At 37.7% G+C, this 14,457-nt stretch overlaps 1 protein-coding gene across 1 annotated transcript in view; it reads left to right on the top strand.

The window, feature by feature from the left end:
- LOC127456501 (ryanodine receptor 1-like) overlaps positions 1 to 14,457 on the top strand; it is a 130,126-nt gene that overhangs the window by 107,520 nt on the left and 8,149 nt on the right. Inside the window, exons 86-95 of the mRNA XM_051725027.1 lie at positions 2,218 to 2,298; positions 2,587 to 2,675; positions 3,098 to 3,226; positions 3,362 to 3,466; positions 8,963 to 9,044; positions 9,148 to 10,454; positions 11,302 to 11,390; positions 11,571 to 11,733; positions 12,141 to 12,227; positions 12,612 to 12,902. Of these exons, the coding sequence (XP_051580987.1) occupies positions 2,218 to 2,298; positions 2,587 to 2,675; positions 3,098 to 3,226; positions 3,362 to 3,466; positions 8,963 to 9,044; positions 9,148 to 10,454; positions 11,302 to 11,390; positions 11,571 to 11,733; positions 12,141 to 12,227; positions 12,612 to 12,902 (2,423 nt within the window). The remainder of the gene's footprint in view (positions 1 to 2,217; positions 2,299 to 2,586; positions 2,676 to 3,097; positions 3,227 to 3,361; positions 3,467 to 8,962; positions 9,045 to 9,147; positions 10,455 to 11,301; positions 11,391 to 11,570; positions 11,734 to 12,140; positions 12,228 to 12,611; positions 12,903 to 14,457) is intronic.

Genomic DNA, 14,457 nt, shown 5'->3' with positions numbered 1-14,457 from the left:
TCAGATGTTGAAAGCTTTATGGAGAGCATTTCAAAGTAAAGGTCTTCCAAATTAAAGCAGGAAATACATTTCACTATTTGACTTTATACAATTTCTTTTCAAACTAGATGGCCAAAATTGAATGTATGATAAAAACTGATATTATGAAGACAAAACACATTTGGAGATTATAATTAGTGGTATTGTGTTTTAACAACACAGCTGTGTATTCTTAATGTAACCAGTAACATCTGTATATCTTAATCTAGATGTTACTTTTCGGTTAAGTTTTTCCAATGACTCTTGTTTTTATACAGTATGTTCAATTCATGTTTTTACTAGCTAACCTGCTTTTTTAGTATCGGACTGATATCTTGTACACTAAACCTGTGTGATATGTATGATATATATTACTTTTACATTCCTCCGTCCTTATTTTAGATGGAAAATTCAACTATGAACAAAATTCATATGTGTAGTGTATTGGTGCAACTTTAAATATATTCTTTTCTCCTTACAGTGAAATGTTGTTGCAAATAATACTTTTTTTTTTCTATCAGTCTTGTCAAGTCATTGTTTTCTGTTTTTTTATCTACACTCTCATGCCATGACATGCCACAGTATATACTGTATAACATAGCACAGTACCCTCAGTCCACCAAGGCCCCAAACTCTTCAGGCTCCTACCCTCCTCTCTACTTCCTCTCGCATCCCTTCACAATTGTGTGGAGATCAGTAGATCTGTATTGCATGATTGTGTGTCTGTGTGCTGTTTTTTTTTTGGTTAGGTCTTGTCTGAAAAGACCTAAAATCTTCTCGGCTTATTTGTCTGTGTACTCCGTGAAGACCCAATCATGGAAGGTCTATGTCAGTGTCTGCGTTGTTTATTCATGTTCCATGCCTCTGTCCCATGTATATATATCTGTAAACTGTAAATGTTGACATTTTCTTTGTGTGTGTGTCACTTCTTTAATGTTTGTCCCTTCAAAGTGGGTCTGTTTTCAATGTGTGATCCATCAGACTTTGTGTGTGTCTATTAGTGTTGCCATTCTGGGAGAGGGGAGGGCTTTAGTCTTTGGATTCATTGTGGACGTCAGTTCTCTGCCTCCCCTTTCCAAGTTTGCTGGTCTGCTTTGCAGTAAACAGCTAAATGAATGTGCTACAGCAGCTCTTTTCACTAACATGCTAATGGGGGCTGGGAGTGATTATACTTACAGAACACACACACACCCTATTCACCCTGAATACATTAAAGGAATAGTTTACATCAAAATGAATATTTTGTCATTTTTTACTCCCCATTGTCATTCCAAACTCAAATCTTTTTCTTTTTTTTATCTGTGGAACACAAAACACAACATTTTTAAGAATGCAAACACTCCTTTTTTCCATACAATGACAGTTCATAGTGGCCTCGGCTATCAACTCCATAAAGGACAAAAAAAAAAAGTGTATATATACACATATATGTGTATCTCTTCTACCAAAAATAAAAAAGTAATGTGTGTGTGTGTGTGTGTGTGTGTGTGTGTGTGTGTGTGTGTGTGTGTGTGTGTGTGTGTGTGTATATATATATATATATATATATATATATATATATATATATATAATTTTTTTAAATAAGTTAAAGTTTGGTCTGTTCCTCACAAAAAGCTATCGTAGGAATTCAGAAGACTTGGAATATTCCAAGTCTTCTGAATTCCAACGATAGCTTTTTGTGAGGAACAGACCAAACTTTAACTTATTTAAAAAAATAAAAGAAAAATGAAAAACATCCACTCTGCTGTAGCTCACATTTTCCCCAAAAATAAATAAATAACAGCATACAGTTTTGGAATGACGTGAGGTGAGTATATAATGACAGAATTTCCTTTAAAGGGATAGTTCATCCAAAAAAGAACAATTCTCTTATCATTTACCCATCCTCATGCCATCCCATGTCCCTGCTGAACATATCAGCTCTGTAGGTCCTCACAATGCAAGTGATGGCATGAGGGTGAGTAAATGATCAGACAATTTTCATTTTTGGGTGAATTATACAGTATGTTAATCAAAACCAAAAGATGGAATATCCACATCACCATGAGACCATGTAGCTCTTTCCTCATTGTGTTTCACACATTAAACCTTTGAAATTCACAAAAACACTCCATACACACAGCAAAGCACCTTGTCTACAGGATCTCTTCTACAAAATTCATGCTGTACATATGTGTGTGCACATTTGTCCCGGTTTAGAGGAGAAAGTGATGGCGGATGATGAATTCACTTGTGACCTCTTCCGCTTCCTGCAGCTGCTCTGTGAGGGCCACAACAATGGTGAGATTCCTGAGATGCATATTTAAACCATGTGAATATCTGAATCTCCACTGCTGTTCTCTCCCTGTTGTGTTTGGAAAACTTTTGCAGTAAAGACAACAGAAAATAAAAAGGGAAAATCTCAGCTTAAATCTTGCTTGAGCAAAAGCGTTTGATTACTAGCCAGTATTTTCTCTAAGGAAGTATTTGTGATGGAACTTGTTCCTTTACAAATAAATGTGTAACATACCCAAGTATTTAAAGCATGGCCTGTTTGTGACTCTGTGGTGCATCATTGTCTCCCTTCAGATTTCCAGAACTATCTGCGCACACAGACAGGCAGCACAACCACAATCAACATCATCATCTGCACTGTTGACTATCTGCTCAGACTGCAGGTATAGACCTGGCTTCATCTCACTCACCTGTTGTCCTCTAACTCTCTATACAGTGACCCCAAACAGTATTTGCACACTTAAACCACACTTAATATATGAATTCCATTACATTATATAACAAAATATCAAACCAAGTGGTATTTGTTTTAAAGAAAGATAGCACAAGCACTCTTTTCAAGCAAAACACTTAAAGTTTCTTAGATATGTTGTTTTATTTAAAATTAAGACAAAGGGTATTTGGACACTTTCTGGTTGCCAAACATTAGGGGAACATGTCCATAGTTCATGTTATAAACTACACCTGTGGTTACTGTGCTAGGACATCTGTTTGAACTTGAGAGGAACTGACTTCATACATCCACTAAAATAAACTTAAAGTAAGGGGCCAGCCTCTCTTCCTCACTCTGTCTGTTCCATCACAGGAGTCTATCAGTGACTTCTACTGGTATTACTCTGGGAAGGATATTATTGATGAACCAGGCAAGAGGAACTTCTCTAAAGCAATGACAGTTGCTAAACAGGTCTTCAACAGTCTGACAGAGTATATTCAGGTACTGACATCACCGCTTTGAGATACTTGAAGTTGAGCTGTTTCAGACTTCATGAATTTTCCATTCCCACCCCATCTCTCTGTCTCTCTCTCTCTCTCTCTCTCTCTCTTTCTGGGGACTGTTTCTACTCGATAGGGTCCTTGCACTGGTAATCAACAGTCTCTGGCTCACAGCAGATTGTGGGATGCTGTGGTGGGCTTCTTACACGTGTTTGCACACATGATGATGAAGCTAGCACAGGTAGGCTCTCACATATTGACTGCAAACCAACCCCTAACAATACTGAGTGAGTTTTCTTATTAATTTATTGCACCTAGAATATCCTGGACAATTTTGTAACTTTTTGATTTCGTTTCATCATGACTGAAAATGAATCGGTATCTTCACTAGATTGTTTGTTTTATTTTAACAGTAAAGTAGTTTATCAGTCATGCGTAGTCTTGCCTAATATAAAAGCAAAACATACATTTCAACAACTTTTGACAAAGGAAATCCTATTGGGGAAAAAAGTGTGGCCTTTGTCAGTAAGTATCGCTTTAAAGGGTTTGTGAAGAGTTTTGTTCAGATGTTCAAAGAATCCCTTGTCAAATGTTTTTAGTCCACAGTGGTCCAATGATTTGTGCAATATAATATAATTCAAATGCATACAATTTTGTAAAATATATGAACAAACCTATGTACTCTGTATAAGTACGATCAGATTGGACTAATATCCAAGAGGAACTCCAAGAGGAGTCTTGGAGGTTGTAATTTTTTTTTTTTTCAGTAGTAATGTCTTGTGCTATAACTGTGTAATCTATTTGTTTGGACAGGTTTAAATACTGTTTAGCTAGAAAATATTTATAACAGCTCTGTGATCTAATTTGGACTTGACTTGCTGGTTTGTCATTTTACCTCCATGTGTCAGTTACTGCCTCTTCATTCTGTCATAATTTTAAGATTTAGAAGGAACTGCATTGGTGATTTTAAGACATAAAAGTTCTTAAATAACCTTAGTAGTTCAGTCTCATCAATTAAATGGGAAGCTTTTCTAAGAGTTAAGTAATTAAAGGGGTTGTTCACCCAAACATTATAATTCTCTCATGATTTACTAACCTTTAAGCCATCCCAGATGTGTATGACTTTCCCTCTTCAGCTGAACCGAAGTGAAAGATTTTATAAGCACATTTCAGCTCTTTTTGTCTGTACAATGCAAGTAAACAGGTGCAATTAGACTGCTGGCTATTTGACACTTCAAAAGGCATATTTAGGCAGCATAAAAGTAATCCACACGACTCCAGATGATCAATTAATGTCTTCTGAAGCAAACTGATAGATTAGTGTAAGAAACAAATTGATAATTAAAACGTTTTTAAACTTTAAAACGTTGCTTCCGGTCAGCGCTGTATTGCTGTTTGAAATGATCTAACTCTCACATGACGTTTATTCCTCTGTTGTACAAAGTGCGCCATTGCGCTTATGTCACTGATGCGTTGACTGCTGGCAGGAATCAATTTTGTTTTAAAGTTAATAACGTTTTAATTATCGATTTATTTTTTTACACAAACCTATTGATTTGCTTCAGAAGACATTAATTGATCGACTGGAGTCGTGTGGATTACTTTTATGCTGCCTAAATATGCCTTTTGGACCGTCAAACAGACAGCAGTCTAATGGCACCTGTTTACTTGCATTGTACAGACAAAAAGAGCTGAAATGTGCTTATTAAAATCTTCACTTCGGTTATGCTGAAGAAGGAAAGTCATACACATCTGGGATGGCTTAAAGGTGAGTAAACCATGAGATAATTATAATGTAAAACCCTTTAAAGGGATAGTTCACCTAAAAATGAAAATTCTCTCATCAATTACATACCCTCATGCAATCCCAGTGACTTTCCTTCTTCTGCTGAACACAAATGAAGATTTTTATTAGAAGATCTCAGCCATGTTGGTCCATTCAATGCAAGTGAATGGGTACCTAAACTTAAAGCTCCAAAAGCAAATATAAGCAGCATAAAATTTATGTGGGTGAGAAACAGATCAATGTTTAAGTCCTTTTTTACTATAAATCTCCACTTTCAATTTGACACTCTTCTTCTTTTTTTTCTTCTCTGATTCACATTCTTCCTGCATATCACCACCTACTGGGCAGGGATGTGAATTTATAATAAAAGAAGAATTAAATATTGATCTGTTTTTCACCCACACCTAACAAATCACTTCTGAAGATATAGATTTAACTACTGAAGTCTTATAAATTATTTTTATGCTTTTTGGAGCTTCATAGTTTAGGTACCCATTCACTCACATTGTACTACTGAGCAGAAATCTTCTTCTAAAAATCTTTGTTTGTGTTCAGTAAAAGGCAGAAAGTCATACACATTTGGGATGGCATGAGGGTGAGTAAATGATGAGAGAATTTTCATTTTTGGGTGAACTATCCCTTAAAAGGTTAGTTCTAAATCTTCTAAATCTTACAAAAATGAAAATCCTCTCATGATTTACTTACCTTTAAGCCATCCCAGTGATGAGTCAATAATGAGATAATTTTAATTTTAGGGTGAACTATCCCTTAAGATGTGGAATTTTGTGTAAATAAATCAGACCTGTTCAATTGTGGTTTATCTCATTTGAGGATTGGCGCACTGTTAATTGACTGTAAAATGTTCATTCCTTCCTAGATATTACTAAACTGTCAGAATGGGTTGTAATTCACCCTGTAGGATTTCTATCGTTTAACTATTTTGGTGCAGAATTACTGCTTATTGATGCCTAGAGACAGCAAGTGTGGAATCTGACTGTGCTCATTTGCAGTAATGTGACGTATGGACTGCTTTTGGATGTTATTGCACTTGTGAGTAATTTTTAACTGTGTCTTGTTTCTCTAAACCTTTTCTGCCTTGTTGTTTGATTTTGTTCTAATGTATGTTACACATCTGGCCCCTGTTTATCCTGTGCATTTTTGTATTCTCAATATCAAGTCTCTCCCACTCTCTGGTTTTAAGAGCCATGGAATGTGTTAAGTGATAGTAACACTGAAACTCAACAGATTAATGCCCACCTGTCAAAGTTGTGTTTTAAACCACACAGTGATATTTTTGGGTTTTATTTTATAGATGGGATTTAAAATAGGCCAACTTAACTGCAATGTACACCCTTATTAGTAAATTTCATTGAACGTATTTATTTCATTTGAATACTGTATATAGTGTTGCCCCTGGTCTGCATAAAAGTACTATGTGTACTTTTAAGGGGGATGAATTTATTTTATAGATGACTAAAATGAATTTACATATCATTTGAGATATTCTCTGATTTCTGTGGTGATAGAATATCTAAAATGATATGTAAATTCATTTTAGACATGAATGAGTAGATGTTTCCGAGAGGGGGAGATGAGATCAATACAAAAATGTATTAAAAATGTTGATGGGTAACATTTTTATTCTGATGTGTAACCCTGCCAGATCCCTGACCCAGGACTCCCAAATGGCGTAAGGATCCTTGTTTTGTTTCTGTCTTACACACTTAATGTGCTGCTTCCTGCACACACATACCACCTGTCTCTTCTATGCTTCCTGTTCCTGCAATATACAGTAGCTTATTTGTTGGAACGTGTCTTGCAAGTGTTTTTTCAATCTAATGCTCTTAAGAGGTAATATGTTTAATAATTAATGTCTTATAATCAGATATATGCAGTGTCTGTGCTTTACATGTTTATTTGGCCACCACAGTTTAAATGTTGCATTTTTGTTGTCATTGACATCACCTCTGTTTCCACTGCATCAATTTTTATTTTAAATAGTGCTTTTTTTTAATTTTTTTTATCGTAATTAATTGCATAATTTTTTGTAGTTAATCGCGATTAATCGCAGATTTTGAAGGTGCTGAAATCTGACACTATATATACTTCTTTTCCTGTCAAAATGCATTTATTTCCATCTTGGGAAAGAAAACTAAACAATATGTAACAATATAATGCTTTATTAACATTTTCCAAACAAAGCCTTCCACAGTATATAGATAGAAATGCACTAAAATAGCACCAATTCAAATAACATTAAACGTAATCTAATTGGGTGGTTGACAAAATGAAAGAACTAGTCCCCACCTAATATGAATTTTCTTTGCAATGGGCATTAAATCTCTTAAACTCTCATCCTCCACAATATTAATCTGCCGGCAGACTGTGGCTATCCGCTTTCACACATCATAAATCATGAAGCCGCCGTGTTCATGATTTGCCTTAGGACGTCAACGTCAACATCAGTCGTCACTTTGAAAACTCCACATGAAAAGCGCTTGCAGACAAAAACGTCTCATTCTGCATTTGGTGATATTTAAGACTTGCCGTGCTTCTGTGTTAATTACAATGCACCTTGCATGGGCTGAAAAATACTTGATTTCTATAACAAGTCCCATCTTGGCTTGTTTTTTACATAAAATAGCTTTAAGAGGTCCTTTCTCTTTAATTGTATCACTGATACGGAAGCGCTGTTGTGCATGTGTTGTGAAGTATGCGTCAGTGTAATGACTCTGGGCGAACACGTTGCAAAGTTTCTGCCCTTCCAACAAGTGTTTATGCTGGTTTATGCTATATTAATGGTAAATGCGTTAACCGTGATTAAGAAAATTAATGTTAAAATTTCTAATTAATCACATGCTTTATTGCGTTAATCCTGCCAGCTCTAATTTTAAAACATTTTAATGCAACCTAAAACTTTGTTGGGTTCACATTTTTAAATATTGGAGCTGAGGGAGGTGTCACTATGCTTTTGTTCCTGCTGTTGCTCATCTGAAAAGGGAATGTATTCCCCCTTGCCTGCGCCAAACATTCTTTAGGAAATCTGTATGATAATTGGGTAAATAGCACAAAGCCTGTCTAGAAAAGGTCCGGGTCATATTTCACCTCAAAGTCAAAAGAAAATTAAGCCTTTTTAGGACCATAATGATTTTTGGCATTGTTGAATATTCATAACAATTAAAATGCAATCTTCATCTCCATTTCTTCTTATTTTTTATTTTATTTTTATTTTTTGTGATATTCTCCCAATTATCCTTAATGTGTACGTGCAGACCTTTGTGCTCTTATGTCTTTACATGGTACTGAGTGTACTATTGTCTGTGTGGTAGGTCTGTATTAAAGACTTTTTATGTGTCTGCTGTCTTCCCTTCACAGTACACTTCCGACGGTCAGTAATAGAACCTCACTAAAGATGTATAATAATAATAGGGATACATTATGGCACTTCATGACAACGGCAAAAGACTAATTATACATGATTGTCGTTATGTCACAAGCTGACATAAGACGCTACAGCTGTTTGAGGAAATGTTGGTACATTTGCCTCTTGCTTGGCTTTCTATCTTCATATTACTCCATCTATTTATAGTTCTGCCATAGGTTGCAGTAAGTGATGCTTTGTTTGTGTCTGTTTAAAAATGCAAACTCAGGATCATTTCTGGAGTAGAACACACTCTGAGGTAAGCTGAGAGCAGGATGGACTTTGTCCCTGTAGTGCTGTTTTCTATGCTCCCAAAAACATTTTCGAAAAACATTTGGTATAGAATGATAACTGAATTATTTTCTAGTGGTGATGGTGCATATTATATTTAAGATTCTGGTGTGCCAGGTTTAAGCAATACATTTGATGTGCATCAAACTTATACTCTCAGACTGTAAAAGAATAAAATAATTTTTGGATAACGTTGTTGTTGTTGTTGTTGTGTGTCTGAATTTGGTCACTTATCACAGGACTCGAGTCAAATTGGTCTGTTGAAGGAGCTCCTGGATCTACAGAAGGACATGGTAGTCATGCTCCTCTCTCTACTGGAGGGTAAGAGATATCCGTCCATCTAATTTAATTTTCATGGTGACCTACTAGCCTGAAAAGCCATTTGAGGCGTGATCTATATGCTGTGTGGATTGCCCTTTTACAGGTAATGTTGTGAATGGCACAATCGCTCGCCAGATGGTTGACATGCTGGTTGAGTCATCCAGCAACGTGGAGATGATTCTCAAGTTCTTCGACATGTTCCTCAAATTGAAGGATATTGTGGCGTCAGATGCCTTCCGTGACTATGTGACAGACCCTCGTGGCCTCATCTCCAAGAAGGACTTCTCCAAGGCTATGGACAGTCAGAAGCAGTACACACCATCTGAGATCCAGTTCCTGCTGTCCTGCTCCGAAGCAGACGAGAATGAGATGATAAACTTTGAGGAGTTTGCTGACCGCTTCCAAGAGCCAGCCAAAGACATCGGCTTCAACATCGCTGTGCTGCTTACAAACCTCTCTGAGCATGTCCCTCACGACACTCGCCTACAGAACTTTTTGGAGCAAGCTGACAGTGTGCTGAACTACTTCCGCCCCTTCCTGGGCCGTATCGAAATCATGGGTGCCAGCAAGAGGATTGAGCGCATCTATTTTGAGATCAGCGAGGCCAATCGCAACCAGTGGGAGATGCCTCAGGTCAGAGAGTCAAAACGGCAGTTCATCTTTGATGTTGTCAACGAAGGTGGGGAATCTGAGAAGATGGAGCTCTTTGTGAACTTCTGCGAGGACACCATTTTTGAGATGAACATCGCCTCACAGATCTCAGAGCAGGAAGAGGAAGCTGTGGAAGACAATGATGAGGAAGATGAGGAGAGCGGTGGTGGAGGAAATGGAGAAGGAGAAGGAGAGGAAGGCAATGGAGAAGAAGCACCACCTGAATCCAGTTCAGCATTTGCTGACTTCATCAAGAGTGTCGTGAACTTCCTAAGCCTTTTCACTTTCCGTAATCTCAGGCGCCGTTACCGTAAAATCAGGAAAATGACCATAAAGGACATGATTGTTGGCTTGGTGATGTTCCTCTATACCGTCCTTTTTGGCATTCTGCATTTCATCTACAGCGTGTGCAAAGGCTTCTTCATGCTAATCTGGAACACCCTCTTCGGAGGCGGTCTGGTAGAGGGAGCAAAGAAGATGACGTTGACAGAGATTTTGACTAACATGCCCGACCCAACTCAGGATGAGGTGCACGGTGACCTTCCCCCTGAGCCTGGAGCAAGAAAAGTTCAAGAATCAGGTGGAACTGGAGAGGGAGAGGAGGGAGCAGCTGGAGGAGAGGAAGAAGAAGAAGATGGAGAAGAGGCTGATGGTGGAGGGCCTGGTTTTGGTCCACATGGTGGACTTGGGGACATGGGAGATACTGAGCCAGAGGAGCCACCAACTCCTGAAGGCAGTCCACTGCTGATGAGGAAACTGGTGAGAAAAAGGCAGAAGTGTTGAATGCTTGTAATCCCACAAGACACCTTCCAATATATGATTTGGAACGAGCATCCAGCATGTGAAATGTTCCTCATCATACTTTGCATAAACCACACTGTATGTCTAAAGTATACTTTGGTCAGACGCGAACACTAGGCATCTACGTAAAGGATGCGTGACGCAAATTCTGTCACCATATTTCTAACCGCACATACTCTGAATGCACAGTATGCACATGCGCCTGGAATTATTTGCACTAATTTGAGTGTCCCCAAGGTGGCAACACTCACAGTTGAGCCGTTGATGTCACAAAGAAGCGATAGATGAAGATGTAATCACTGCTAAACAACTAGAGACTAATGTGGAAACAACAGTGGATGTGCATATCAAGAACGTGTGTGTGAGGATATCAGGAGATACCTGCATTTCGAGTCTGCAGGAATATAAATACATATTTATGGGTTTAAACTCTTGAAGATAAATAGTCCAGTCTTTCATAAGAGTCATAGCGCATATGTGCCAACCACCTGTGTATGCTCGCACAGTCAAATGAAGTAAACTTTTAAAGGCTAGCATTCGACTGTATGCAGACACTAAGTGTTTGCGTCAAAACCGAAGTATACTTTGGGCTTCATACTTCAGTTCTTTTAAAGGAATAGTTCACCCAAAAAATGAAAATTTTGTCATTACACCTCATGTTTTTATGAACCCTTTAACTTCCTTTTTTCCGTGGGATATTGGAAACACTATCCCTTTAAACAGAAAGAAACTTTTCACCATTGCTATGTAGACACACTAATCTTAGTATTATTGTCCTCTCTTGGATGTTTGGTGGCTGGTTTAGTTGGCTGAAGCAGGAGGAGAAGGACAAGGAGAGGTGGTAGAAGAGGAGAAAATAGAGGAAGAAGCAGCCCCAGAACCAGAAAAAGCAGAGTGAGTAAAGGAGAACTATGATCTATAATGTCCAGTAAGTGAATGCATTGTGTCAGGTAATCAAATAATAATAACATTCATTTTCAATATAAAAACCTGCTGTTGTAGGCCATACAATTTATTTTTTTATTTTTTTATTTAATTTTTTGAGTTACCACTCTTTCTTGCTGTCTTTGAAAGTGCTGAAAATGGAGAGAAGACTGAGAAGGAGGCAGAGCCAGAGGAACAACAAGATGAGCTAGAGGAGAAAAAGGCAATGGCAAAAGCAAAGAAAGGCAAGAAAGAGGCAGAAGAGGGCTTTGAACTCTGGAATGAACTTGAAGTGCAAAGAATCAAATTCATGGTAATAACATTTTAGACTATTATTGATAAACTGTAGTTTTATCTGTTCTCTACTTTAGATTACACATTTTACATAGAGAACCATTACACTATACTGAAAACAAATGTTACCCTAAAATGTGCTTCATGTGTCAGGTATCATCTATGTTTACTGGTTTGATTTAAGTCAAAGTATTATTTAACGTCTTAATCAACCTAATTACATTAGGTTACCCCAACAAAACTAAGAGTTAGATCCATATGGGAACAATTGCTGGGCACCCTTTCTAAATAATGGGCTTGGCTTTGCCTCTTAAGGGGATAGTCGGGTGTTCACATACTATTGGCCATATAGTGTATGTAAAATTTATATATGAGTCTTCAAAGATTATATACATTGATTTAAATTCTAACTTTCTGGTCTTCTAGAATTACCTTTCTCGCAATTTCTACAACCTGCGCTTCCTGGCTCTGTTCATCGCCTTTGCCCTGAACTTCATTCTGCTCTTCTACAGGGTCAGTGTAATAATTATTAGCAGCTATTAAAGGGATAGTTCACCGAAAAAGGATCATTCTGTCATCATTTTATCTCCCTCACGTCATTCTAAACCTTTATGACTTTCTTCCATGGAATACAGATGTTACACAGAATTGCAGCTTTAGTCATCATGAACTTTAACTGCATCTGAGGCTAACATTCTGCCAAACTTCTTCTTTTTGTGTTCCAAAGAAAAAAGAAAGTCATACAGGTTTGGAACGATGATGACTGTTTTCATTTCGGGGTGAATTTTCCCTTTAATCTTTGTTAAATTTGATAAATCTAATACTCCCTGTGGCTCTGATATTTTATGACATCAGTTCATCTTAGTCAAGGAAATAATGCCCCATGTACTCCTTTAGGTGTCTGACAGCCCCCGTGGTGAGGAGGAGCTTGAGGGATCAGCTATGTTTGAGGGTTCTGGTGTGTTTGAGGACTCTGGTGCATTTGAAGGCTCTGGTGTATTTGAAGGCTCTGGTGGAGAGGCTGAAGGTTCTGGAATGGAGGAGAATGGAGAGGAAGATGATGAAGAAGGGTTTGTCTATTACTTCCTGGAAGAGAGCACTGGATATATGCAGCCTGCAATGGCCTTCTTTTCCATTATACACACCATAATTTCCTTCCTGTGTATCATCGGCTACAACTGTCTGAAGGTCAGGAGCTAACTGTATTCTCATTATAGTGGAGGATTCCTACAGTGGTGACAAAACGAATCTGAACACTTATGCCACACTTACAAATATATGAATGCATTAAAAAAAACAAAATATCAAATAAAAGTGCATCTGTAAACAAATGATGATAGACCTTTTCTCGGAACAAACTTCAAGGCATTTTTTTTTTTATTACTTTTAACAATCTGGTCCCATTTTGAACAGAATATATTTATATATATATATTTAGACACTCACAACCACTTTATTAGGAACACCTGTATTCCTACTTATTCATGCAATTATCTAATCAGCCAATCATGTGGCGGCAGTGCAGTGCATAAAATTATGCAGATACTGGTCAGAAGCTTCAGTTAATGTTCACATCAACCATCAGAATGGGGAGAAAATGTGATCTCAGTGATTTCAACCGTGGCATGATTGTTGGGCTCAGATGGGCTGGTTTGAGTATTTCTGTAACTGCTGATCTCCTGGGATTTTCACACAACAATCTCTAGAGTTTACTCAGAATGGTGTCAAAAACAAAAAACATCCAGTGAGCGGCAGTTCTGCAGACGGAAAGGCCTTGTTGATTAGTGAGGTCAGCAGAGAATGGCCAGACTGATTCGAGCTGACAGAAAGGCTACGGTAACTCAGATAACCACTCTGTACAATTGTAGTGAGAAGAATAGCATCTCAGAATGCACATGTCGAAACTTGAGGTGGATGGGCTACAATAGCAGAAGACCACATTGGGCACTTTATTAGGACCATATGGTTCCTAATAAAGTGCTCAGTGAGTGTATGCATGTGTAAATATATAATATGTATGTATTCAGCTCTGGAAAAAATTAAGAGACCACTGCAAAATTATCAGTTACTCTGGATTTACTATTTATAGGTATGTGTTTGACTAAAATGAACATTTTTGTTTTATTCTATAAAGTACTGACAACATTTCTTCCAAATTCCAAATAAAAATATTGTCATTTGGAGCATTTATTTGCAGAAAATGACAACTGGTCAAAATAACAAAAAAGATGCAATGTTTTCAGACCTCGAATAATGCAAAGAAAACAAGTTCATATTCATTTTTAAACAACACAATACTAATGTTTTAACTCAGGAAGAGTTCATAAATTAATATTTGGTGGAATAACCCTGATTTTCAATCACAACTTTCATGCGGCTTGGCATGTTCTCTACCAGTCTTTCACATTGCTGTTGAGTGACTTTATGCCACTCCCGGCATAAAAATACAAGCAGCTCGGCTTTGTTTTATGGCTTGTGGCCATCTATCTTCCTCTTGATCACATTCCAGAGGTTTTCAATGGGGTTCAGGTCTGGAGATTGGGCTGGCCATGACAGGGTCTTGATCCGGTGGTCCTCCATCCACACCTTGATTGACCTGGCTGTGTGGCATGGAGCATTGTCCTGTTGGAAAAACCAATTCTCAGAGTTGGGAATCATATTCAGAACAGAAAGAAGCAAGTTTTATTCCAGGATAACCTTGTTCTATACGAATCTATCTGATTACAGCCTTGCTGAAGCACCC

This window comes from Myxocyprinus asiaticus, chromosome 18, assembly GCF_019703515.2.
Source record: "Myxocyprinus asiaticus isolate MX2 ecotype Aquarium Trade chromosome 18, UBuf_Myxa_2, whole genome shotgun sequence".
NCBI classification, from domain to species: Eukaryota; Metazoa; Chordata; class Actinopteri; order Cypriniformes; family Catostomidae; genus Myxocyprinus; species Myxocyprinus asiaticus.
Note: the sequence above shows the minus strand (reverse complement) of the source record. Positions and strands in the feature narration are given on the sequence as shown.